The following is a 27686-nucleotide window of genomic DNA, read 5'->3' on the forward strand; positions in this document are numbered from 1 at the left end:
CTCCCCTGCATCACCATTGTTGTGTTTATTGATCTTGACATATTATAACTGTTAGTTGACTTTCACAAAAGTTACTGAAACAGTTATGGTGATTTAACAATAATTTTAGATCTCTCTAAAATATTTTGGCTTTTCATATATGTACACAGCAGTGGTTTTCCCTACTGCTTCTATACTTCATGTAAGTATGAAAGTTCCAGGCACAATATGCTGTTTAGTGATTGATGTAAGTTAGCAACTGAAAATTTTTTTCAGCCCTCTGATCATGTTATTCTTGATTATTTTTGTCACCAAAGTAAACATCATATGACCAAGCTTATGCTTTCCCAAATTCTGATTATGTGGTTTAATTCTCAGGCATGAAACCAAACTGGCAATTGTCAATTTTAACAATTTTCTCAACTTTTTATCCACACAGTATGTAATAGTGACTTAAAATTCCTCTATTGTAATGTGGGGGTGGGGAGCAGTTACTAGGATTGTGGGGATAGAGGCTCTGAATAAACAGATTAGGGTTAGATCTACACACCAATTAAACTATGGGAGCATGTAAGCCTATTAAATTTGATGCAATTCTCTTTATTTAAAAAAAAAATTATTGGTGACCCCCAAAACAAGTCCTTTGGCTCCTTTACTATGTATGGTAAGTATTGACTGTAGGCCAACTCTTCCCTTTGTATACAATACGCTTGTATTAAAATAGGTATACGTTTCTCATTCTGGTCCTATCCCTTCCTTTGTCAGTTACCACATACATTTATGTTTGTTCATCACTAACCAGTTCTGGAGCTGGGTTGTTTTTTTTATATGAAAAGAAACACAATTCTAAAGTTAAGGCAAAACTCTTGAAATATGAGTGTAACCTTTCCCAGATTCCTAAGTCATACATTTCTTAACAATAAGTGAAACTCCAGGATACATAATTATTGTTACAATAATAATAACAGGTAAAACCCATGACACTTATTAGTTGCCTGGGGGTAAAAACCAACAAAAACATGATCATCTCACAAAGTAAAAACTTATAACTACCTGATAAGGTGTTAAAACCCACCACACACGCACACTGTTACTGTACTTAATAGCACTGGGTTAAAATGCACATTACTGTACATTTTTACTTAACAATCGGTAGAAACCCATACTACATTCTTATTGCCTGACAACAGGTGAAAACATATGATACTTTTGTATTAACATAACCTATTTTACATTGACAGATTAGATTATTGCCTCTTTTGTAGATTTCTAGAGGAGGTTAAAAGAACTTCTCCAGGAAAATTTGAACGTAGAGTTCAAGGAGTTGGATAGCTAGGTAGTGTAAAACATACAACAGGTGAAAAAACAAACTCGTGATGTCTTTGAAAGGATACCAGAAACAAAAGTTATTTAACAATAATCCCTTACATGGATCCTAAATACAACATAAATTGTCAATAATAACCCTTTTGAGTCAACTTTTGTATTTGAACATATGTAATACTAAGGTTATCAGAGACCCCTAAAATATAGAGGTCCCTAATAGGAAAAAGGTTGCTAAAAAAAATTTTACAAAGGTCTGCAACAAAAAGTTACTGCTAAAGCATACAGTAAAGGCAAACTGCAGATGGTATGCGTGAGGCCTTTACAATCTAAATGAATATTTCAGCAAAATCAAAAACTGAACAAAGCATTCAATCTTAATAAAAGGTTCACCATACCAGAATTTCACCAAGCTCCATCAAGAAATGAATTGATACTGAAAGTTAACATATGATTTAAGAATAAAAAGTACTACAATCACTTACGGCCAAAATGTTCCCAAGCATACAGTGATACCTAACTGCTTATGTAAATGGTTCATTTATGTCCACATTTGTTGCTCTTGAAAGAAAAAATAACAGGGTTGAAAGAGCATTAATCTTTTGTACCTGAACCTTAAATTGTGCAGCAGTTTAATCCTAAACTTTCTCTTAAGCTCTTTGAATAACTCCTAAACCATGTGATAGAATTCTTCTATCTTTTTCATGACCTGACCTGTACTCTGACTGATTTAGAGAATTTAGGCAAATATACAAAGCACTGGGGAACGCGACCTGTAGAGAGGAACATCTTCATATATGTACCTTCCCTAAAATTGATAATCTTATCCATATAGAAATGAATAGCTCTTACCAGGCAGAAGTGAAAATCTTTACTGTCCTTGGTCTGTAATTGGTCTGTGAAAAAAGAGAAGGAACAGTGAAGGGAGCCACTGGAAAATTTGATATTAACTACAAGACAGATGCAAACAAGGAAGGTAGATTCTACAGGCCTGATCAGACTTTTACAAAAGAAATATTCCACCTGAGGAGTCTAGAGGATATTTTACTTATGAAATGATGGAATAGTTTCTTCAACTCTGTGAGGAGGTCATGGCCAAATAGTAGTTTGATGGCAGAGTGTTCATTACCCTGTTGAAAAGGTTATGTGTCAAGATTGTCCCACGCGTGCTGAAAGGTGTCATCAGCCGTAGCCCAAGGATCTGGGATGACTGAGCAAAACACTGGTAATTTCCTGTTGTGCCATGTTGCAAAAAGATCTATTACTGGTCGTCCCCAAAGATTGAAAAATCTTTCCACGACGTCTGGGTGTAGGGATAATTCTGTCCCCATCACTTGACCCTGACAGCTGAATTTGTCTGCCACTACACTCTTTTTGTCTGGGATGTATCTGGCTGACAAATCCATTGAGGGTGATATTGCCCACTCATGCGCTTGCACCACCAACTGATGCAGCTGGCGAGACACTAGTCCCCCTTGCTTGTTGGCGTATGCCACTATTGTGGTATTGTCATTCATTAGTACCATGGAGTGCTCCATTACTCGAACCTGGAACTCCTGGAGCCCCAGGAAGGCTGCCTTGAGTTCCAGAAAGTTAATGTGCAAGTGCTTGTCATTTTGATTCCAAATACTTCATATCAACAACTCTTCCAGGTGTGCACCCCATCCCTCTCTCAAGGTATCTGGAAACAGAAGCATCCTTGGGAGGGGGAGTGTGATGCTCCACTTTTATTAGGAGGTTCCTGTTGTCTAGCCACCAGACTAAGTCCTGTCTCACTTCTCTCGAGAGAGGAATGGGAAGGGACAGTGGATCTCTTGCTTGAGGCCAAAACTTCATTCTCCATTGGAGGGAGCGCAGGTGAAGTCAGCCATGAGGGGACCAGCTTCTCCAAGACGACAGGTGACCGAGAACAACTCACATTCAAGCTGGTTGTTTGTGCCGGGACAGGAATAAGTGCTTTGTCTCTTTGAACTTGCCGATTCAAGTCTGAGAGAAAGACTCTTACTGTTGCCATATCTATCACCATGCCTAAGTATTTTATCCTCTGTTTGGGTATGAGGTCTGACTTCTCGAGAATTATCCCAATGCCTAGGCTGCTATAAAACTCGAGGAGACAATCACTGCCCCAAAGGAACTTCAAGCGAGAGCTCCCTAGGACTAGCCAATCGTTGAGATACCTCAGAGGACGTATCCTGTGCAAATGAGCCCAATTTGAAACAAGGGTGAACACTCTCATGAACACCTGCGGAGCAGTTGATAGTCCGAAGCAGAGAGCCTTGAATTCACACACCGTCCTGTTGAGGATAAAGCAGAGGTACTTGCAAGAGGACTGATGGATGGGTATTGGGAAATAGTACACATCCTACAGATCCACCATAAGCTACAGTCGGACTCCCATTCTGAATTGAGTATGCCGAACAAATCGATTCAAGGCTGACATGTCTATGACCGATCTCCATCCCCCTCATGCTTTCTCCACTAGAAAGATCCTGCTGTAAAATCCTGGAGACTGGTCTGTCATGACTTCCAGAGTGCTCTTCTCCAGCATCATCTTCACCTAGCTTTTGTAGTGAGAGGTCCTTCGTTGAGCCAGGAACAAATATCGGCAGACAGACCGGTGAAGGATGGGGGAGATTCAAAGGGAAGTAAATACAGTCGACAAAATATTTGACATATCCTGACAGGTATTCCCTCCCCCTTCAATCAAGGACACTGGGAAAAAGATGAGGGGAAACATTTATACAGTGGTCCCCCCGTATTCGCGGGGGATGCGTACCAGACCCCCCCCCCCTCCCCCCCGTGAATAGTTAGAACCCGCGAACAGTTGGAACCCCTATAAAAATGCTGAAAACAGCCTGTTTTGTAGTTAAACTCAAGAAAAACCCCACTAAAAATTTTTATACTTGGTTTTCTTAATAGTTTTATTACAAAAAGGCCTTCTATGATGAAATTGATAAAAAAAACCCAGGAATTTGTGGATATTTCTCATAGAAAAATACCTTGAATATGCGAATTTTCCGCAAATGCGAGGAAACATCCCTGAGGGGAATCCGCGAATGTGTGAGTCCGCAAATCCAGAGAACGCGAATACGGGGGCCCACTGTATAGCTAATATCTTACTAAATCACTTTCTTTTCTTTAATGAATTGATAATTTGCTGTGTTTACATTAAAATTATTTGAAAATTAGTAAATCATTTATTTATCATACAAAAAAAAATACATGTAAGCCTACTAATTTAAACCGTAAATTAATTTGTCCAGAGTAAATTTTTACAGCTTTAGAGTAAGTTTCTATAAAAGGCACCATATGGTTTAAAATTAATTTTCATTGTATCATTTGAAGATGTTTTGTATTCATGGGCATTTTATGTAAGAAATTTAATACCCACTGTAAGCTAAAATATGGAATAAAGCAATAATTATTATTATTCTTATTATTATTATTATTATTATTATTATTATTATTATTATTATTATTATTATTGTTATTATTATCAAGGGATTTTGACGAAGGAAAAATCTATTTCGGGGGGAAGACCTGTGTCGCCCGGTGAAAAATCCCTGTAGCTCATTTTTCAAGTATAAATATATCCTAAATATACCAGAGAAAAACCTTACATGGTATGCTGAAGTTACTACCCTCAGCGCGAGCACCCCGAAGGATGTCAGTATAAGTAAAGGGGCGAAGTGGATTACTATTCACAGATCCTCTGCCACTTAGAAGATTCCCTCTTCAAAATCCCTCTGCGGTGGGAGCCGTTCCAAGCATCCCCCACCTCACCCTCCACTCGCTACTACTACTAATACCCACGTGGCTACCTCATTCCTGGAATATACCTCCAGGCTTGGATTGGCCTAGGGTGGGGGAAAGTAAGGCGAAAGAGAAAAGGGCTAGGTTCACCGGGCGACACAGGTCTTCTCCCAGAAATAGATTTTTCCTTCGTCAAAATCCCTTTTCTGGGTTTGACCTGTGTCTGCCGGTAAAAACATATAGTAAGAGAATTCCATCCAAGCCAAATAGAAATCAAACCAGTATATCAATGGAGGTTAATAAAAACCTAAGGTTTCATTGAAATTGAATTTAATGACTAAACTTAATGTAGAAAATAAACTTATATACTACTTAAACTATGGCTTAAACTATGACTTAAGAGTAATATTTACAAGAACTGGCAATGCTAAAGTACAACATGGTACCAAAATTAACTGGACGGATATGTACAGATTGGACATAAAACAATCATGGCTTTACGACCAATATTACAGTAATATATATATAAGTATACCAAGGGCGGGATGGCCAAGGCCCAGCCCGGCCTGGAAGAGATAGGTTGGTGGGGAATACGAGCGAGTCAGGCAGGAAGGAGAGAGTATTAGGGAAAGGGAAACAGAAGGGCTAGAAGGAAGTCTATAAGGCACAATTATTCGGGGGAAACTATGCTTCCCACTGCCACTGTTGGGAATTTAAGGGCCTCTATATTTTTGAGATAGTGGCGTTTAAATACTGCTGGAGATTTCCAACCCGTATACTTCTTCAGGTCCTCAAAGTTCATGTTTTGAAAATAGTTAATGATGTGTCCTGCATAAGAGGGAGAATTTTCCAAGGAGTTCACCTGTTCTGTGGGTCCTCGTTTTTAGCCAGAAATTGCCGATCGGGTGATAGCAGGACTTCACCTGATGGGAGGAATTCAATATGGCCTGGATAGCTGAAGAGAGCCGAGAGTTCAGATATTCTGGCGCCTGAGGCTAGGGCCATCAAAAATAATGTCTTCCTAAGAAGGGTTAGATATGGGCATGCCTCATTGTTAGAGTCCGAGGCAAGTCTAAGGACATCATTCAGGAACCAGGAGACCGACTGGGGGCGATCTGCTGGTCTCAAGCGGGCGCATGCCCTAGGAATCGAGAAGTATGCGTCTGATAGGTTAATATTAAAACCTACCTGGAAAATCTTCCGTAATGCTGCTTTTACCGTAGTAATGGTACTGGCGGCTAGACCCTTCTCAAAGAGATCTAAAAAATGAGATGGCCAAATTTGTGGTCATCTTGTGAGCATCTGAGTCCTTCAGAAAGTTAGCTAATTTCTTAACTGCTGAATCGTATTGTCTGACCGTTGAATCCCTCTTGTCTGATTCAATAAATAGGATATTTAAAGGGTCAATGCTTGCATCCTTCTGAGCTGCAAACTTCATGAAGTCCATAAAGTTAGGGCACTCAGAATTCTTGAGAAAGCTGACACAGTCTAAGTTTGTACTACCTGCGTCAATTCCGGATAGGGGATCCGTTTGGGCCTGAGATTCAGTTCTAGAAGTGGATACCAGTTGCTCTTTGGCCAGTCGGGTGCTACTAGGGCTAACTGGCCTGTGAAGGATCTCAGTTTGTGTAAGACCTTCATCAGAAGATTCACTGGTGGAAAAAGGTAGATTTTCTGCCAGTTGTTCCATTCTATGGACATTGCACCTGTGGCGAATGCTAGTGGGTCTAGGTTAGGAGCCACATAGCAGGGTAGTTTGTGGTTGGCTTCCGTGGCAAAAAGGTCTACTTGAAGGCCCTGAATTTGATTGCCAATCCACCGGAAGGAATCTGTGTCCAGTGACCACTCCGACTCCAGCGGAGTTGTCCTGGACAGTGAATCCGCAATGACATTCCTCACTCCTGCTCGGTGAACTGCTGATAGGTGCCATTGGTTCTTTTCTGCCAGCAAGAAAATTGCCAGAAGAACGTGATTCAACTTGCTTGACCTGGAGCCTCCTCTGTTTATGCAGTGGACTACTACTAGACTGTCCGAGACCAGTCTTATATGTTTCTTCTTGGCTGGAGACAGACGTTTCAGGGTCAAGAACACCGCCATTGCCTCCAGGATATTGATATGAAACTGGCGGAATGTCTCCAACCATGTTCCTTGTACCTTTCTGTGCTGAGAATACCCTCCCCACCCACTTAGGGATGGATCCGTGTGGATAGTTAAAGACAGAGGAGGGAACTGAAGAGGTACTGACTTGGACAGGTTCTGGTGATCCATCCAAGGACGGAGCCTCTTGTCAGAATAGGCAAAATCACTGAAGTCCTGTCTCTGAGTCTGATATTGGCTCTTGATCTCCAGACCCAATTGATATCCTTCAATCTGGCCTTTAACAGGACGCCCGTCACAGACGCGAACTGTACCGAACCTAGAATCCTTTCTTGGGCCCGGCGAGAAGCTTTCTTGCTCTTTAGAAAACGCTTCGTGGCTTTTGCTATCTCTTTTGCCTTCTTGATTGGGAGAGATAGCTCGTGCCTGTTCAGGTCCCATTGGATTCCCAGCCACTGGAAACGAGAAGCTGGGGTGAGCCTGGATTTTTCTCTGTTTATCTGGAATCCTAGTGATTCCAGAAACTGCATCAAATTGTATGTTGACCCACAGCATTCCTCGACGCTGGTTGCCCAAATGAGCCAGTCGTCTAGGTAAGCTACCAACAGAATGCCCCTTGTCCTTAGTACTTGTACTATCGTCTCTCCTAGTTTGGTAAATATTCTGGGCGCAATGTTGAGCCCGAACAGCATGACTGAATGAGTAAGCCTGTTTCCCTAGTTTGAAACCTAGGTACAGAGAGAAGTTCCTTGCTACCGGAATGTGATAGTAGGCATCTGTAAGATCGATAGAGGTGGTGACGGCCCCACGGGGAAGTAAGGTCTGAACCTGCGAGGTAGTCAGCATGCAGAACTTGTCGCAGCGAATGTACGAGTTGAGACGGGACAAGTCCAGAATCACTCTTCTTTTGCCTGAGTCCTTCTTGGGGACACTGAACAGACGTTCCTGAAATTTTATGCGCCCCACTTTCTTTATTGCTTTCTTCTGGAGGAGGGCCTTGGTATAGTCTATCAGGTCCACCATAGGCTTTTGATAAAAGGTGACTGGTGGAGGAGGCCCTTTCTCCCAACTCCACCCTAAGCCTTTCGAGACTATACTGTGGGCCCATGGACTGAAGGTCCAATGGTCCCGGAAAAAATACAGCCTCCCTCCTACCTGCAGACCCTCACTGGTTGGGTGCAGGTCTGGAGCCTCTGCCTCCGCGGACACCTCTTCCTCTTGCTCTACCACGTAGTCGTGGGCCACCTCTGGCCCGACTACTTCCGGCATGCCTACTATAGGAGCGAAAGAGATCTCTCACTTCATAGGTAGGGTTAAAGACCACGGAGGTTACTATAGCCGAAGAGGTAGACGGCTGTGGGGCTGACAGAGTTTGCACTAAGACAAACTGCTGTTGGGGGTGTGCTTTCGAGGTGGAAGGTTTTCCGACCTGGGAAACTGGCACTGCTTGGACAATTGCTTGTGGCCGAGAGCCCTGGTAAGGGTTATACCTCCTTGCCTTCTTGGTTTTAGATTGGTGTCCGGACCCTTCGAACTGACGTTTGATGGGGAGACCCCAGCGAACCCGAAGACTCTGGTTTGCCCTGGATGCCTCCTGGAGGATGTTGGTAACTTCCTCCTTTGGGAAAAGGTTTTCTCCCCAGATAGAAGACCTGATGAGCCTATTGGGCTCATGTTTTATGGAGGCACCCGCTAAGACGTGCTTCCTACAAGCGCGCCTTGCCACAGCGAAATCGTACAGGTCTGACTGGAACGTTTGTAAAAGCGCCTTAGTCAGAACCCTGAACACATGCTCCTCATTGTAGGTGGATGCTACCAACTCCGCCGCAGTGACAGAGTTGATAGACCTTGCCAGTCTGGTCTTTGCCTTGAACTCCGTCTTCACTAAGTGATCTGGAATCCTAGGCAATCTCTCGGAAAACAGGTCAGAGGCGCAGTCCGGGTCGAGTTTACCTCTGGTAAACGTCGCCGGAGCATCCTTCCAAAAGTCTGGTCCGGTTGGAAAGAGAAGGGAGGTAGCCTCCGTCTCCCTCAATACTGGAAGCGGTTTGTCTTCTGCCGCAGCTTGCAGCGTTAAATCCGCTACCTTAGATGTGCATGGTGACGGAACGCCGCCCAGGGTCACAAACATGGTGAAGGAGCCTTTATGTGGCATTAACTTTGTGTTAACACAACCCCATTCGGACAAGGTGCGGACCCAGGTGTTTTGAGCCTGTTCTCTCGGGAAGATAATCGTCTCCTTGGGGACTTTATCTAATCGGACCAGTGCATGTTGGGCCAGTCTCACAAACCCAGGGAATGGGAATTGTAGACCTGGAGGAAACAACTCAAAGTCCTCAATCGGCCGGGTTCCGCATCCTTCGATAGTAAGTTTCCCGTCCAAGAACGGGGCATGTAGTGCTAGCCTCCAAGGATTCTCCTTATCAAAAGGAGGAAGCTTGGAAGCGTCCGGTACCATCATAGACAGCGCCGGAGTACCGGAGTGAAGGAGGCCGGAGAGCATATCCTGCAAAGGCTTCATCCTCTCAGTCAGAGACGTAAACGCCTGACCGGGGGCAACCGGGGCTGAGGCGAGGCGCATTGCCTCAAGCCTTTGGTCTATGATCCCACTAACCTTCGACAACAGAAGGCTGGTGAAGGCTTCTAGGTCAACACCAGACTCCGCCGCCCTGTAAACCTATTCCCACAGTAGGGGAAGGGTTTAGGGCAGCAGGCGATTGAGCAGAGGTCGACGGCTGTGGGGCCGAAGACGACTCCGTTGCCGCTGGCAGAGCTAGTTTTGTGCCTTTCTTCAAGGTTTTTGTTTTAAAGGTTTTTACTTTGGGAGCGACAGAAAGTGCTCCCGCAGCGGGAGGGGTGGGCCTAGAGAAGCCCAGGAAGGAAGAGGAAGAAGAAGGAGTAGGACTAAGTAAAAGACTCGCCTCGCTTACCTCCCCACCTACCTGCTCCTCCGTGACCATGGGCTCCAGGTTTATGTTGATGGCCGCCACGTCGTCCATCAGGTCCTGGTTGTCGGTGGCCGGCATGGTTGCCAACCGAATGGCTTCGATCAGCGGTTCAGCTACCTCCGCTGGCACCGCTCTGGTGGCTGTGGCCCCTTGGAAAAAGAGAGCACAAAGTCCTGCATCTAGCACATATGGCTGTCCTTTTGGGGCGTTCTTGCCAAAGCTGGCCACCCACCCACTTCCTCAGGTTGGTCCTTGCTTCGTGGCGGGTCGCTGGATCGGCCTGTCAGGGAGGAATCGTATTAGTACAATGCCTGGAACTAAATCCAATATAACATCTTATTAAGTTATTATGACATGACTTAAACACAAATGGTGTAGCGAAGAAACTTACATGCTCATCAAGTAGAGAGGAAACCATCTCATAGCACACCGTACACGCGTCGGGGTGCCAGACCATGTAGCTCTCCAGCTGTACCGCGCAGTTAGCATGAGAGCAGCACACTACATGGCCATACGGCTTGCCTAGGGAGGCGGGGCACCCCTCTGCCTGGCTGCGGACCATCTGTAATGGAAATTGATTATGAGCACCGAACTTCGGTAAGCAACGGAGAGAGCATGCACCTTAATCTAGATAGGTCAAGATCTATTCACTACATATGATCAAAATAAGTACTATGAATAAAGTAATTACTTTGGGTGAGATTGCCTGGACTCGCTTCCGTCCCTATAATAGGTATCGGTTTGTTATGCAGGATCTGAGGTCCGCCAATGCCGAAGAGGGGGTGGGGGTTGGAGGGGTTCTCCGCTACCCTCCCAGGCATCTGGCTGGGTTGGAAGGTTACGTTGTGTAGCCGGACCTAGTTGATGAATTCCGCCGAAGCCGAGAATTAGGATAGAATAGAGAACTGGCAATATATTTTTCAATGCTCCGTTGCTGAGTGTGGGGTGATTCACACCGGCCTGGTCATTATAGGACCAGAGCTATGTGGGGCCCCGAAGCTCCGTCCGCTAACTGAATTGTTCCCCCAATTTCTCTTGTAATGCAGGAGGAAAGGGGCTGGTACGGAGGAAGTCAGTAGGGTATACCTCTGAACCTGAACGCACTAATTCAAAGAGAGCGAAGCTCACCGCCCGAATCCTCCCGAGTGAGAAGGGTTGGAGAGCGAAGCAACGAGCGACAGAGCTGCTATAATGAATGCTCCGGAGCTACGTCCGCCGACTGGTGCGGTACCGCTTGTGAGTCTGCGGCGTCTACTCGGAGACACACGGGGTGGTATATAAAATAATAACACTACACCACTCCCTCCCCCCTTATTTCACAGTCCTTCCCTCCCCCTCTAGTAAGAGGAGAGAACGTGGCGCATGTGGTCGGTCACAAACACCTGGCCACCCACCAGATCAGAGATGGACCTATACCAGGTTACATGGCCTACCCTTTGTAGGGAGAAGGCCGACTGGCTCATGGCCAGTCGTGGTTCGACTAGCTCATGGCCAGTCGTGGTTAGGTGGTGGTCGCTCTCGATCAGGAGGCTATGCCGGGTAAAGCCAGGCGTACCAGACCGGCATTACATAACATATACACAATATAAATGCTACAATATACTATATTCATAGCAAGGTCTAATGGAGGGGTTGCAAGGATATTAGGCTAAGAAAGGAGGGGAGGAAGCACCCATATGGATCCGGCTAAGTACCAAGAACACAACAAAACTGGGCAGGGTAGGCCAATTGACCACCCCTGTCAGACTGAAGTGGACGGTAGACCTCGACCAAACCTACTAAACCGAAATTCTTTGGTCTAGACCGGCCGGGCGGGTACCTCAGGCAAACCTGCTAAACCGATTTGTTTAATTTAGGCAGCAGTGAGGTAGATCCAAGATCACACTGGTTGAGAACTATTATCTCATAACGTTCTCCCTGCTAGCCTAATAGCACCACAGAGGAAGTTAGGTGTGTTCAAGGGTACTAGGTAAGGGACCCATAGCCTACCTTCCTAGGCTAGCCTAGGCTAGGTTTAACTAGGTGAGGAAATGATGCAACCCCTCCAACCTCATTAAATCAATCATGTACAAAATCTAGACATATCTAAATCATCTACTACTCATACATATCCTCCTAATTCAGGAGGGAGGGAGAACGAGAGAGAGAGGGGGAATGGCCCCTCCCTCTCTCTTCCCGAATATGATAAATACGACAATAATGATATTATGCACTGTTATAAATCATGCAGAGATAGGTGCCAACCCGTCCTTGAACCGCTGGGGAGGGGGCCTTTTATTTACGACGTAAACTAACGCACTGCTCTGTACCCCCAACGAAAGCCAAGAGCGGGTTAGGGCTACCCTAAAATCAGTACGGATAGGTATTGTAAAACATATATGGTACTGACATAACGCATCAATTTAGAAAAAGTACATTTGTCTAACATATAATTGTAAATATTTCAAAGGTCTTGTGTGCTGAAAATTTGCACGCGTTCCAATGACGCTCCCAAAATGGCGGCTCAGCCGACGGCGCCTACAATATTATTCTAAAGGGCCGAAGGTGACTTATGGGAATAATTCAATCATAAAATCAAAAACACGTAAATTGGGGTACTCAACTTAGGTGTAGAAGTAACATCTGCCGTAGCCATGGTGAACAAATGGATAGAACTGGACAAAACTCCTGGAGCGAAAAGACGTGAAACACACACAAAGACCGCTAATACAGGAATGAGGTAGCCGCGTGGGTATTAGTAATGAAGGGTGAGGCGGGGGACGCTTGGAACGGCTCCCACCGCAGAGGGATTTTGAAGAGGGAATCTTCTAAGTGGCAGAGGATCTGTGAATAGTAATCCACTTCGCCCCTTTACTTATACCGACACCCTTCAGGATGCTCGCGCTGAGGGTAGTAACTTCAGCATACCATGTAAGCTTTTTCTCTGGTATATTTAGGATATACTTATACTTGAAAAATTAGCTACAGGGATTTTTCACCAGCAGACACAGGTTGAACCCAGAAATTATTATTATTATAAAAATTTTCTCTCATCTTGGTGGGAAAGAGAGAGAGAACTGAGAAAGGAAAAGAGAGAGAAAGAGAGAAACAAAAATACAACTCTTACACTATGCACAGCATATACACAGCATGAGCTACAAGCTTAACTGTCATTGGGTACTTCCCACTCCCTCAACCAATAGGGTGTTGTCATGGACAGAGAGAGAGGGGGAGGTGAACATAAATTTTTTTTTTCAGTACCTCTTACATGATAATAAATCAATATTAAGGGATTTTACTTTACCATTTGATTGATATTTGGCTGTTTACATTAATATTCACTAATACTAATACAGGCAGTCCCCAAGTTACGGTGTGGTTTCTGTTCCCAGCAGGGCGCTGTTATCGAAAATCACCTTAACCCAAATCACTATAGTAATTACAATGGGAATAAATAGCACTTACAGCACTGCAGGTAATGGCACTGAAAATCCACTTACAACGCTGAAAAATTGTGGTTAACAAGTGCATGACGTCCCTGGGGACTGCCTGTATTTGAAACTTAGTAAATTCATTCTTTTATCATAAACAATGTAATTGCAGAAAAAATAAAATGGGAATATGTATAGTAACTAGTGAATATTGCTCTATGAAAAAGTCTGCAAAGTACATAGTGAATTTCCCTGCAATATACTTGGGGATATGTTTCACAGAAAAAAACTACGAAGTACTAAATCCACAATTGTTGCACTGTGATCTAGCGAGGGTCCACCATATCCCACTCGAAGGAAATTCACTACCCAAGACTCCGCTCCTTGTCACTGCCATGTTGCCCAATGGCTCGACAGACAACCCCCTCCCACCCCAGTGACAGCATGTGGAGGTGAACATTGCCCCTAGTATCCTCCTCCCTTCTACTTCCCCCTACCTCATTCTCCCTGGGTTGGCAGAGGAACGAAAGTTTGCACCCTTCCTGATGGGGGCCGAAGAAGGTTAGGTAGTCTTGCGAGGGGCCTAAGGATTTTGCGATTTCCTGGGACCTGCACACAAAGGACCAGTCTGACCCTTGGTGCAGGGGTGCATGAAGACCCAACGGCCTTTGCCACTGCCTGGTGGAAAAGATAGTCGTTGTCATCCTCCCTTCACCAATCCACAGCAGCATCCACTTGTTCTCTGTCAAAAGAGAGAAGTGGAATGCAGCAAAGATCTGTTTCTCAGAGTTAATACCGATTCGGGACTTACAAACTTTAGAACTCAGCATAGAGCTGTGTCTTGCCTCTTAAGTACGTACTAAGTTCGTCCATAGGTTGGCTGCCTGATGGGCCAGGTAAGAATGGTCTTACCTCCAGACAGGAACAGTCTATTAAAGTTAGCCATTTCCTCATTGGGGAGTGAAGGAGTGGAAGTGATAACCTTAGCAACTTTCATAGACCAATAGTCAATCCAAGCGACGGCTCCCTGGTCGTAAGAGCAGAGGGAGGGATCCTAGCCTCTGTCCAGCTGATCAGGGTGTGCACTGCAGGATCAGTGGTCAGACCTCTGGATCAAATTCATAAGAGGGAGGCAAGCGTACCTCTTATGAATAGCAAGCAAGAACTAGTTCCTACTTCAAGAGCCAAATATGAAGTAATGAGTTTGTTTGTTGTTGGCATCCACTCCCCCCCTTGTTAGGGGAGTGGTGGATAACCGCTCCTATCCCTACTGAAAGGGATAGGATGGAGCTCAGTCGCGTAGCTTACCTGCATCTGCCTCCTGTCCAGTGTAGTGACGACCGCGGCCCTCTGCCCACAGGTAGAGGAGAGAAAAGAGGAGGAAGAGAAGCCAGTCACACTCTCTTTCACTCGTCCATTCATGCAGTCACACAAGGATGCAATGCCATTCTGTCCGCTTGGGTGCTGGGTAAGCTACACAACTTGTTGAGCAGCCACCACGGGTCCCAAGGAGAAGGTATCCAAGGACCTGTGGGTGATATCCCGAAGATAGAAAGATGTGAAGGTGGTCTGGTTGGCCCAAACCCCTGCCTTCAGAACCTGTGCCAGGGAGAAGTTCTTGCGGAACGCAAGGGTAGGACCAATACCTCTGACTTCGTGGGCTCTCGAACAAGGGGTACGGGTGTCGTCACTCCTATCCACAGCGTACGCCCTCCTTATTACCTCACAAAGCCAGAAAGAAAGAGTGTTCTTGGAAACCTCCTTCTTGATAACCACGGTGCTGACGAAGAGGCGTCAACACTCAGGCCTGAGGTGCCGAGTTCTCTTCAGATAGTGCCGTAGTGCCTTTACAGGACAAAGCAGCATATCATCCACATCATCGTCGGTGAAATCCTTCAAGGAGGGGATTGTGAATGACTCGAACCGGTCGTCAGGGACCGAAGGATTCTGAGTCTTCGCTATGAAGTCCGGGACGAAATCGAGCGTCACAGATCCCCATCCCCTTGTATGTTTTACATTGAAAGAAAGACCATGAAGTTCCCCTACTCTCTTCGCCAATGCCAGGGCCAGCAAGAAGAGGGTCTTGAGGGTCAGATACCTGTCTGACACCTCTAGGAGTGGCTCGAAGGGTCTTCAAGTCAAACTCCTAAGGACAAAAGTCACATCCCACCCCAGAGGCCTGAGTTCCCTGGGTGGGCAAGACCTCTCGAAGCTCTTCATTAGAAGGGAGATCTCGAACAAGTTGGAGATATCCACTCCCGGCAGTTTAAGGACTAGGGCCAGGGCAGCTCTGTATCCTTTAACTGCGGAGACGGAGAGGAGCTTCTCTCGGCAAAGGAAGACGAGGAAATCCGCTACCTGCTGAAGAGTGGCTCTGAGAGGAGAGAGACCCCGTCCACGACACCAACCACAGAAGACGGACCACTTCCCCTGGTACACAGCTGCAGAGGACTGCCTGAGGTACCCAACCATCTCTGTTGCTGCTTGACGAGAAAAGCCTCTTGCTTGCAAGAGATGGTGGATAACAGCCAGCCGTGAAGACGCAGGGATCAAACCGATCGGTGGTACCGTTCCACGTGTGGCTGGTACAGGAGGTTGTGCCAGGGGGGAATCTCTCTCGGTGCTTCTGCAAGCAGAGCCAGCAGGTCCGGATACCAGAATCATCCGAAGATTCGCGGTGACCAGCACCTTGCTGATCACCTTGCGAATCAGACAGAACGGGGGGAAAGGCGTAGACGAAGAGGTTCTCCCATGGATGTTGAAGCGCATCCTCTGCAGCAGCCCATGGGTCCGGCACAACTGAGTAGAAAACCTGGCATTTTCTGTTGTGCCAGGTGGTGAACAGATCCACGACTGGACACCCCCACAGGTTGAAGAGCTTTTCCGCCACGTCTGGGTGAAGGGACCACTCGGTTCTTATCACCTGATTCAGACGGCTGAACTTGTCTGCCACTACATTCCTCTTGCCTGGAATGTAGCGAGCTGACAGCTTTACGGAGTAAGCCACAACCCACTCGTGCACCTGCAACATCAACTGATGCAACAGGATGGACACTAGGCCCCCCTGTTTGTTGCTGTACGCCACTACCGTGATGTTGTCTCTCATCAACACCACTGAGTGTCCCATCACACGGTCCTGGAACTCTCAGAGAGTGAGAAACGGTGCCTTGAGCTCCAAGACATTGATGTGAAGGTGCTTGTCGTGATGATCCCACACACCCGCAGCCAGCAACTCCTCCAGGTGTGCGCCCCATCCCTCGGTCGACGCGTCTGAAAACAGCAACATCTCCTGGGGGGGAGTGCGAAGAGGCACTCCTCTTACGCGATTCCCATTGTCCAGCCACCAGGCTAGGTCCTGCCTCACCTCCTCCGTGAGAGACATGGGAAAGTACAGCGGGTCTCTTGCCTGTGACCAACTCTCCTTTAGTCTCCACTGAAGAGACCACAGGTGAAGACGCCCGTGAGGGACTAACTTCTCGAGAGACGAAAGGTGACCAATCACGAACTGCCACTGCTGAGCTGGTTGCTCCTGTAGGGACAGGAACCGTCCGGCTACCTCCCTGAACCTGCTGATCGGCGAGTCTGCGGGGAAGACTCGCCCTGCTACCGCATCAATCAGCATGCCCAGGTACTTCATCCTCTGCTTGGGCTCGAGATCCGACTTCTTGAAATTCACCATGATCCCAAGATCGCGGCAGAACTCGAGGAGTCGATCCCTGTCCCGTAGCAGCTAGGACCACCAATCGTCGAAATACCTCAGAAGACGTATCTCTACCGAATGGGCCCAAGCCGACACCAGAGTGAACATTCCCATGAACACCTGTGGGGCGATTGAGAGACCAAAACAAAGTGCCGTGAATTGGTACACCGTCCCGTCGAGGATGAAGCGGAGGTACTTCCTACAGGACTGATGGATGGGTATCTGGAAATACATGTCCTTCAGGTCCACAGAAAGCATGAAGTCGTTCTCCCTGATGGACTCGAGCACTGAACGTGTCGTTGCCATCATAAACCGAGTCTGGTGAAGGAATCAGTTCAAGGGAGAGAGATCTATCACCAGGCGCCAGCCCCCCAAGGACTTCTCCACCAGGAAAAGTCTACTATAGAAGCCCGGTGACTGATCCCATACGATCTCCACAGCTCGTTTGCTCAGCATGGCTTCTACTTCCCGCCAAAGCGCCATGTCCCTGGCAGAACAGGGAACGTACGTTTGAAGGTGGATTGGGTTGGAGGTGAAGGGTGGCCGAGACTCGAAGGGTAGTAGATATCCCTCCCGAAGGACATCCACTATCCAGGTCTCTGCTCCGTAGCACTGCCAAGTTGCCCAATGGCTCGCCAGGCACCCCCCCAACTTCCAGCAGCAGGTGAGGGGGATCGCCGTCCCTAGCGTTTCCCTCCTCTCTTCGACTTCTTCTTTCCGGCTCCTCCTCGGGAGAAGGAGGGCTGGTTACGATCACTCCTTACCGAAGACATCGAAGGCAGAGTCTTTCCTCTCGGCTTAGACGAGGCTGTCGTTTTAGCCACAGAGGAAGCGCTAGCCAAGTTCTTGGGGTTAGCCGCAGTGGCTTAAGGCTGCCCAGCCACCTTCGAGACTGCCTGGTGTACAAGTCAGTCACTGTCATCAGTGCGCCGTTGTTCCACCGCAGCATCCACCATCTCTCTGGGGAAGAGAGAGGAGGAACTCCGTACTGGTCCGTTCCAAAGACCCAACGTCGCCTTGCGCCCTGCCGACCTGGTTACTCGGGTGAGGACTGCGTCCCTACACCTCAGAACCAGGTTGGCCGTCTGGTAGGCCAGGTAGGAAATCGCCCTACCTCCAGACTGGCACAGTCTCTCGAAAGCCGGATTCCCTTCAGGAGTGATATTTCCCAAGGAGGCCGCGACCTTAGACACTGTGAGGGACCACAGGTCTAACCAGGAGACTGCTTGGAATGCTGCCATGGCAGTCAATTCCAATGCAAGTGCCTCTTGCTATGAGAACCAGAGGTTCTCTGACAGCAGGTGTTGGAGAGACACCCCCGGAGTTAGCCTAGCCAGCTCCGGGTTAACCTGTTTGGGCGGTAGAGGGTCCTCCATTGGCACGTAGAAACGCCTCTGTCGTGGTAGGGGGGGGGTGAAGGAGCTTGGACGACCTGCCAGACCGAAGCGATCCCTCATGTCCGGAGACGAGAGAGTCCACTTGGCCCAGCACACTGTCGGCCAAGGCTGATCGGGGCAGACCCACCGTTGTCCTGGGTTCCTTCTTAGGACCCCAGAATAACTCCAGCCTATATGTAAGTTCGGAGGGCGGAAGCGCCGATCCTTCCCCAAGGTCATTGTGCTGATCTTCCCCAAGGTCACTGTGCTGACGAATCAGCGCAATAACCTCTGTAAACGACCTCTGGATCTCGGGAGTGACTGCGTCCTGCGGAGATGGACCGTCAAGCCCATCCAAAGCGAACACCTACTGAGACCCTCCTCCCACAGGAGGAACCACAACAGACCACTCATGGTCTCCAGCCATGTGTGCGTACGATCTGGTTGATCCTAGGACTGTGCCAGGTTCGTAGGCCCTCATGGAGGGACCGCAAGAACCGCACTTCTCACGATAGCTCCTGATCCCCTCACTCTTCCCAGTGTAGCTGCAGGCGGTCGCCAACCCGCGGTGGCGATCGAGCTGCAGGCCTAGTCGTACGGCTCTCCTGGGGAGAACCGCTGGACCGAGAACCACGGCGACGGTCCTGAGCGTCAGGAGAGCTGCTACCAGTCCCCCTATCCGCCCAGTCCCTGTGGGAGCGGCGGTCAAGAGACCGGTAGAGTCCACTGTCGCGGTGGGAGCAAGGCCTGTCCTCACAGCGCACCAAGGTGCCTGGACCAGCTGAGGCTGGTCCTGGCGACTGAGGGGACTGCTTCCTTGCCTCAGCCCGCGAACGATCTGGAGGGACCTTCGCGTCAACCCTGGGTACCAGCAATTCGCCATGAGAGCGATTGGCAGCCTGGCGGGAGTCACCTGGGCGACTCCCACCAGTCATCTACCATGCCTGGGTCCTGGTGGCGAGCAGGCTTGGCTGCCTGGACCCTGGCTGCACGGTCACCTGTGGGCGACCGTACACTCCATATCTCTCATGAACGAGAGGCCGAGACAGTTCCTGGCGCCGAGGCAGAACCTCTGGCGCCAGGTGAGGAGGTACCGGTGTTAGCCGGTACTCCTCTGGTCCCCGTCTTCTTCTTCCTTGCAGAAGGAGAGACGGGCCCCATTCCCGAAGGAACAGGAGGACCAGCAGAAGCCCCAACTGTCTCACCGGAGTGGGACAGACCCTTAGAGGTCTCTGAGCGAGACTTCTTAGGGGGGGAGGAGGCTGCCTTCTTCTTCCTCGGCTGTGGGGCCTTGGAAGTCGAAGGGGAAGAGGCGGCTGCAGACGACGACGACGACGACACCTTCCTCTTCTTCTTTGTCAGCTTCCTCAGGACCACCGTCAGGTCCTCCATCCAGGACGGAGCCAGGGCAGTTGCCAAAGCAACAGGACCCGGCTGCACCTGTCCGGAGGAACCTGGGGTGGGGGTAGCAACACCACGGGCAGGAACGACGGCAGCAGGGAATGGCACAGGAGCGGCAGGCACAGGAACAGGAGGCAGTACAGGAACCAGTGACATCCTGCATGGGCACTGGCAGCAGATCCAATAGCGAGCTCTTGGGACACCGAAAATCAGGGGCTGGGACAAGAGTGGCAAAACCAGGTGGCAGCGTGACGACCCTCCTCTGCACACCCAACAGCGGAGCCTGCACAGGAGCTGTCAAGGTCACCATTGTAACGTGCTGCGTGTATACCAGGTGAGGAGGGGCAGCATACCCTGGCGTAGACACCGTAGTGGTAGTTAGGGTCACAGGTCCATGGGTTACCGGTCTGGAACCCCTCGCAAGATGACACAGCAGCCCCTGAACACTTGGTGCCCCCTGGAGCCCCAGTGAGTACCAGACCTGGCCGAGATCGTCCCCCGCTGCAGGCATACCTGAGGAAGGAACTGTCGGGTTAATGGGGGGGGGGGGGGGGTTCCCTTTTGCTCGGGGTGGGGGGGGAGACAAGTCCCACCCCAAGCGAACGGAAGACCCCGAGTACAACTGAATCTCGGGGTATCTTGCTCCCTCCTCTACGCTCAGCTGATCGAGGGAAGAGAAGGAGCGAGATACGCCCCCCGAAGGAATAGGAGCCATAGGTAGGAGCTGTGACGGAGGGAAGAAAGAAGATGTGTCCATGACCAAAGGAGTAACTGGAGAGCCCTCCGATGACTCCTTGGCTGGCTTACGTGCCTTCTTCCTTCCCTCGTAACGCTCCCACTGCTCCTCCGACCAAATAACAAAAGTATCACAAGGCTCGGTGCGAGAGCACTCACGCCCTAGACACCGAGTACAAAAATCATGAGGATCAACCTCAAAAAGGGATCTAAACGCCCCACACTTACGGCCCTCCACAATCTGCGGCTGACAGGAGGGTCTCTCCGGCTCGCGGGAATCCATCACAATCACCACAAGCAATCACAATAACAAAAAAAAATCCAAGTACTCACGTTATTTTCACTCAAGCACTCAGTAAAAGAAAAAGTAAGGAAATTATGCTTCACAACAATGAAGTAGATTCTCAGCATACAACAGAAGCGGGCAGAGCAGCGAACAACACGTCTAACACCCAGCGCGGCCGAAAGCAAAGTAATTCTTCACCTCTCAGTTGTGCGGGACCACCGACTGTCGGACAAGCAGTTAACTACCGAACCTCCTTATTCGAAGCTTACGACCGGTTCCAGCTGCCGCTGATTACATTCCTATTGTTAAAGGACCGAGGGTTTGTGTTTCATATCGGAACAAACTTAAAACCGTGAAGTACACAACAAATGCACCAGGACAAAAGCATTAGAGTTAATTATGAACCAACCAAACTCACGGGTACTTGTGAAAAACCCACAGACATTGGTTAGCACTAAAAATTTGGAAAACACACAAACTGGGGTACAACTTCACACAAAATTACCTTGAAATGAAAATTAGCGCTGTAAAACTAAAGATGATCCACGGCAATGAAAAATAAAATGAATGTTAAAGAAATTCAGACCTAACTTAAATTGTGACAGACAAGAAATGAGTTCATTTGCCACAAGGTAAATGGGAGCAATGTAAACAGTAGGTTCCTACCTACCAGCAGTAATATGAAGTTGAATAGCATATTTGATTATGGTTAAATTGGCTTACCTTATCCCATGTAGGGTTCTTGCTTCAGGAACCACCTTCAACGATTAGGATTGAAGTAACACCATCAACGGCGACCTAGACCGATTGACTCGGTGCTCCAGATGAAATTCCAATCTAAACAAATATACACAAGTTACCAAAATTGGAACTTACAAGTCTTAATACACAGTTAAAGTCATAATACGTATATATAAAAAAAGTTAACACAAAATATGCACAATTTCAAGATTGTACTGAGTGTGTGTGTGTGTGCGTGCCAGACACCTCCTGCAAATAGCTAGAATCTGCAAAAAATTGGAGGCCCTAAAAAATGCTTAAAACTTCCTATTTTGTTAGTTAAAACTCAAGAAAAACCCACTAAATTTGTTTATAACTTTTTTTATAGATAGTTTTATCACAAAAAGTGCACTTTATGATGAAATTGATGAAAAAACGGTAATTTGCAGATATTTCTCATAGAAAAATACTGTGAATACAGAGAGAGAGAGAGAGAGAGAGAGAAGAGAGAGAGAGGCACTTTTCACCGATAGCGAGTAACATCATAAAACCTTAATTATCAGTCTTCTAAAACTGTGACATTCCTTTCCAGTCACGGCTGCCCACGCCATTCAGACTTCGTTGGTCATCGTCACCACCATCATGCTCAGAAATCCCCAGAACAGCCAGAGACCGATAATCAGCCAATGACGAGACTCGCTTCTAATGCCTGAAGCCTCCTGTGATCCCATTGTACCCTCCTCACTTTGCACAAATCCCCTGATACATTATTTGCTGCTTTTTCCTTTCATCTTTTATCAAGTCACTATTAGGCCTTTTTCCTTCATTGATGTACTTTTGATTTGCCACCATCTTTTGTATTTCATTTTCAGAAGATTTTTACAAACTTCCTTTGGTTATCATTTTTTTCAGCATTACCATTAGCTTTACTGTTTTATACATTAGCTGCTATAAGGTACTTTATTTTACTATACGTTAATGGAACCTTCAGCATTAGATTTCTAATTCAACGAATATTCCCTATATCATTTTGCACACCACTCAAACACAAACACATACACACACGCACACACATTTCATCAAAAGATCTACCAAGAGGGCTTTTAAGCTCACTAAAGATGGGGATGCAGGGACATTTCCATGGTTTGGAATTCCCTTCATGTAAGTTCACATTATATGTTGTGCTATCATGAGTTTACATATTTTAATATTATCTATACCTGTTTTACTTCAATTAAAACTTAATGATTATTATAACTTCGTATAATTGGTTCTCTTTGCTCACTTGTGGATGATCAAATCTTGTTTTGAAATACTGTAATATGAAAAATCATTTCCCTTAAAGTTGCATTAACACATTCCCTGAAGGATATTGTAACTTTATATGCATTTTATGATAAACAAACAAGGAAATGGCTCATTTGTGATATGAAAATTACAAAGAACATGAGTAACAGAAAAATGGTCAATTTTAGCAGATGAAAATTCTCTGATCATCTGAGCATACCTTGACTGTTTTAGTACATGTACTTTCAGACCTTTTATGATGCATTTTACCCTGCCTTACCTCTTTCAGCCAAAGGAGACAATTTTTCAGTGGACTGTTTTTAATTCATGAGCAAAAAGGGCCGAGTATACACAACTTATGGTTTTTAGTGCATCTTTATACTAAACATAAATTATTTACAACTGAACATTGTTTAGCTTTGATTCACAGCAAAGTTAATGCTTCCAAATAATCAAATAGTAAAGTGCTCTTTGAGTAAGTACATAATGCATAAAATCACACCAGTATGCCAGGTATGTACAAACAATAGGCTTTGTTTCCTCTATTTGCAGATTTTGATGAATTGCGAGACATTGTTACAACAGTAGAACCAAGATTTCGTATAATACCAGAGATGAGACAACATGTCTCCCGCTTCACTGATGGGGCTGATATGGATGAAGTATATCCCAAACTTTATTTAGGAGACTGGTAAGTTCTTTAAAAAGTTGTTTGGTTTCCACAAATGGAATTTGAAAACTTTGTTTGGTAAATTTTATTTTGATCCTCCATTGCTACATTGATATTTCTAAATAATACAAGCAATCGTGGTACATTTTGATCTGCCCAATCAGAGGAAAACCCTATAACTTGATAAAATTTGGTCAAAGCAAGCAAAAACCCCTGAATTGATAGATAAGAGTACATGTAGTATTTGACATCTACTCTACATCAGACCAGCAAGTATGGACAGTGTACAATGAGACTGATGCTTTTAGTCTTGGTTCAGCAGCAATAAGTTGAATGAGACTGAACTAGCTAACCATTGCCAGGTACAGTTTCATTGGTCAATGAACAAATGAAACTTCCACACTGACATGTCACAGGTGACTTCACTAGGTGTACCTACTCATTCATTCATTCATTCATTAAAAAAAAAAAACAATTTGTCGAAAATTTTATTTTTTCTAACTATACAAACCTGAGGTCCTTTCACAATAGGGAGGTACTTAGCGGCAGCTGAACCGGTCGTAAGCTTCGAACAAGGGGGTTCGGTAGTTAACTACTTGTCCACCAGTTGGCAGTCAGTCCGACTGCGAGGAGAGGAGTCACTTTGCTTTAGGCCCAGGAAACGCAGAGTGAGGGGTGGCATGAGGTGGGACTATGTGTAAAGGACTTCAGGTTTGTATAGTTAGGAAAAATACAATTTTCGACAAATTGTTATTTGTTCCGATACGTATAAAAACCCCCGGTCCTTTAACAATAGGAAGACTCACTTCTTGGAGGGTGGAATCTGAGTCTTATGAACAGACTGGTTTCGTCCTACCTTGGATCACTCCCTGGTCGTAAGAGCAGAGGGAGGGATCCTAGCCTCTGCCCAGCTGATCGGGGTGTGCACCGCAGGATCAGTGGTCAGACTTCTGGACCAAATTTATAAGAGGGAGGGAAGCGTATCTCTTATAAATAGCTAAAAGCAAGAACTAGTTCCTACTTCAAGAGCCAAATTAAAGTCATGGGTTTGTCTCTTGTTGGCTTCCACTAACCCCCCTTGTTGGGGAGCGGCCGATAAATACTCCTATCCCTACTGAAAGGGATAGGATGGAGCTCGGTTGTGTAGCTTACCTGCATCGGCCTCCTGTTCAGCGTAGTGACGACCGCGGCCCTCTGCCCACAGGTAGAGGAGAAGAACGAAGGAGGAAGAGAAGCCAGTCACACTCTCTTTCACTCGTCCATTCATGCAGTTACACAAGGATGCAATGCTGTTCTGTCCCTCGGGTGCTGGGTAGACTACACAACTTGTTAAACAGCCACCACGGGTCCCAAGGAAAAAGTGTCCAAGGACCTGTGGGTAATATCCCGAAGGTAGAATGAAGTGTAGGTGGTCTGGTTGGCCCAAACCCCTGCCTTCATAACCTGCGCCAGGGAGAAGTTCTTGCGGAACAAAAGGGTTGGACCAATACCTCTGACTTCGTGGGCTCTCAGATGAAGGGTATGGGTGTCGTCACTACCAGCCGTGTCGTACACCCTCCTGATCACCTCATGCAGCCAGAAAGAAAGTGTTCTTGGAAACTTCTTTCTTGGTAACCCCGGTGCTAACAAAGAGGCGTCGACACTCAAGCCTCAGGTGCTGAGTTCTCTTCAGATAGCGCTGTAGCGCCCTCACAGGACAAAGCAGCATCTCATCCGCATCATTATCGGTGAAATCTTTAAGGGGATCGTGAAAGACTCGAACCGGTCGTCAGGGACCGAAGGATTTTGAGTCTTCGCTACGAAATCGAGCATCACGGATCCCCATCCCCTGGAATGCTTGACGTCGAAGGAAAGACTATGAAGTTCCCCTACTCTCTTCACCGATGCCAGGGCCAGCAGGAAGAGGGTATTGAGGGTCAGATCCCTGTCTGACGACTCTCGGAGTGGCTCGAAGGGTCTGCGAGTCAAACTCCTAAGGATGAGAGTCAAATCCCACCCCGGGGGCCTGAGTTCCCTAGGTGGGCAAGACCTCTCGAAGCTCTTCATCAGGAGGGAGATCTCGAAAGAGGAGGAGATATCCACACCTCGCAGTTTAAGGACTAGGGCCAGGGCGGTTCTGTATCCTTTAACTGCAGAAACGGAGAGGAACTTCTCTCGGCGAAGGAAGACGAGGAAATCCGCTACCTGCTGAAGAGTGGCTCTGAGAGGGGAGAGACCCCGTCCATGACACCAACCACAGAAGACGGACCACTTCCCCTGGTATACAGCTACAGAGGACTGTCTGAGGTATCCTGCCATCTCTGTTGCTGTGCTGCGAGAAAAGCCTCTCGCTCGCAAGAGATGGTGGATAACAGCCAGCCGTGAAGACACAGGGACTCAACGGACCGGTGGTACCGTTCTACATGTGGCTGGCGCAGGAGGTTGTGCCAGGGGGGAATCTCCCTCGGTGCTTCGACGAGCAGAGCCAGCAGGTCCGGGTACCAAAAGGCTTGAGGCCGTTTGGGTGCCACCAGGATCATCCGAAGATTTGCGGTGATGAGCGCCCTGCTGATCACTTCGCGAATCAGACAGAACGGGGGAAAGGCGTAGACGAAGAGGTTGTCCCACGGCTGTTGAAGAGCGTCCTCTGCAGCTGCCCATGGGTCCGGCACAACCGAGTAGAAAACCTGGAGTTTTCTGTTGTGCCGGGTGGCGAACAGATCCACGACTGAATGCCCCAACAGGTTGAAGAGCCTTTCCGCCACGTCTGGGTAAAGGGACCACTCTTTTCCTATCACCAGATCCCGACGGCTGAGCTTGTTGGCTACCACATTCCTCTTGCCTGGAATGTAGCGGGCTGACAGCTCTACTGAGTGTGCCACGGCCCTCTCGTGCACCTGCAACGTCAACTGGTGCAGCGGAAGGGACACTAGGCCCCCCCTGCTTGTTGACGTACGCCACTACCGTGGTGTTGTCGCTCATCAACACCACTGAGTGTCCCTCCAGACGATCTTGGAACTCTTGGAGAGCAAGGAATGCTGCCTTGAGCTCCAGGACGTTGATGTGAAGGTGCTTGTCGTGATGATCCCACACACCCGCAGCCAGCAACTCCTCCAGGTGTGCGCCCTATCCCTCAGTGGATGCGTCTGAGAACAGCAACATCTCCGGGGGGGGGGAGTGCAAAGAGGAACTCCTCTTACGAGGTTCCTGTCATCCAGCCACCAGTCTAGGTCCTGCCTCACCTCCTCCGTGAGGGACACGGGGAAGAAAGGAGGGTCTCTTGCCTGTGACCAACACTCATTTAGTCTCCACTCAAGAGACCACAGGTGAAGACACCTGTGAGGGACTAGCTTCTTGAGAGACGACAGGTGACCGATCACGACTTGCCACTGCTGAGCTGGTTGCTCCTGAAAGGACAGGAACTGTTCTGCTGCCTCGCTGAACCTGCTGACCCACGAATCTGCGGGGAAGACTCGCCCTACTACCATGTCGATCAGCATGCCCAGGTACTTCATCCTCTGCTTGGGCTTGAGATCTGACTTCTCGTAATTCACGTACGTTTGCAGATGGAAAGGGTTGGAGGTGAGGGGTGGCCGAGACTCGAAGAGTAGTAAACATCCCTCTCGAAGGACATTTACTATCCAGGTCTCTGCTCTGAAGCGCTGCCATGTTGCCCAATGGCTCGCCAGGCACCCCCCAACTTCCAGCAGCAGGTGAGGGGGAACGCCGTCCCTAGCGTTTCCCTCCTCTCTTCGACTTCTTCTTCCCAGATCCTCCTTGAGAGAAGGACTGGGAGGAGGGCTGGTTGCGGTCACTCCTTACAGCAGAAGTCGAAGGCAGAGTCTTTCTTCTCGGCTTCGACGAGGCGATTGTCTTACCCGCAGAGGAAGCGCTAGCTAAACTCTTGGGCTTAGCCGCAGTTATCCGAGGTTGCCCAGCCACCTTCGAGACTGCCTGGTGGATGAGACGGTCACTGTCCTCAGTGCGCCATTGTTCCACTGAAGCATCCACCATCTCTCTGG

At 47.7% G+C, this 27686-nt stretch overlaps 2 protein-coding genes across 5 annotated transcripts in view; one reads left to right on the top strand and one right to left on the bottom strand.

The window, feature by feature from the left end:
* LOC135215488 (recQ-mediated genome instability protein 1-like) overlaps positions 1-27686 on the bottom strand; it is a 359294-nt gene that overhangs the window by 258559 nt on the left and 73049 nt on the right. For both annotated transcript variants that reach the window (XM_064250249.1, XM_064250248.1), the window contains exon 2: positions 21732-21845. The gene's annotated coding sequence lies outside the window, so the exon portion shown is untranslated. The remainder of the gene's footprint in view (positions 1-21731; positions 21846-27686) is intronic.
* The window catches only part of LOC135215490 (dual specificity protein phosphatase 3-like), a 134594-nt gene that overhangs the window by 29441 nt on the left and 77467 nt on the right, over positions 1-27686 (top strand). For 2 of the 3 annotated variants that reach the window (XM_064250251.1, XM_064250253.1), the window contains exons 2-3: positions 22321-22889; positions 23568-23706. In XM_064250251.1, the coding sequence (XP_064106321.1) occupies positions 22847-22889; positions 23568-23706 (182 nt within the window). In that variant the 5' untranslated portion in view covers positions 22321-22846. Of the gene's footprint in view, positions 1-22320; positions 22890-23567; positions 23707-27686 lie in introns of those variants that run through there. The other variant, XR_010314697.1, reaches the window with a different exon arrangement.

The sequence above is a fragment of the Macrobrachium nipponense genome, chromosome 5, assembly GCF_015104395.2.
Source record: "Macrobrachium nipponense isolate FS-2020 chromosome 5, ASM1510439v2, whole genome shotgun sequence".
Classification (NCBI taxonomy): Eukaryota; Metazoa; Arthropoda; class Malacostraca; order Decapoda; family Palaemonidae; genus Macrobrachium; species Macrobrachium nipponense.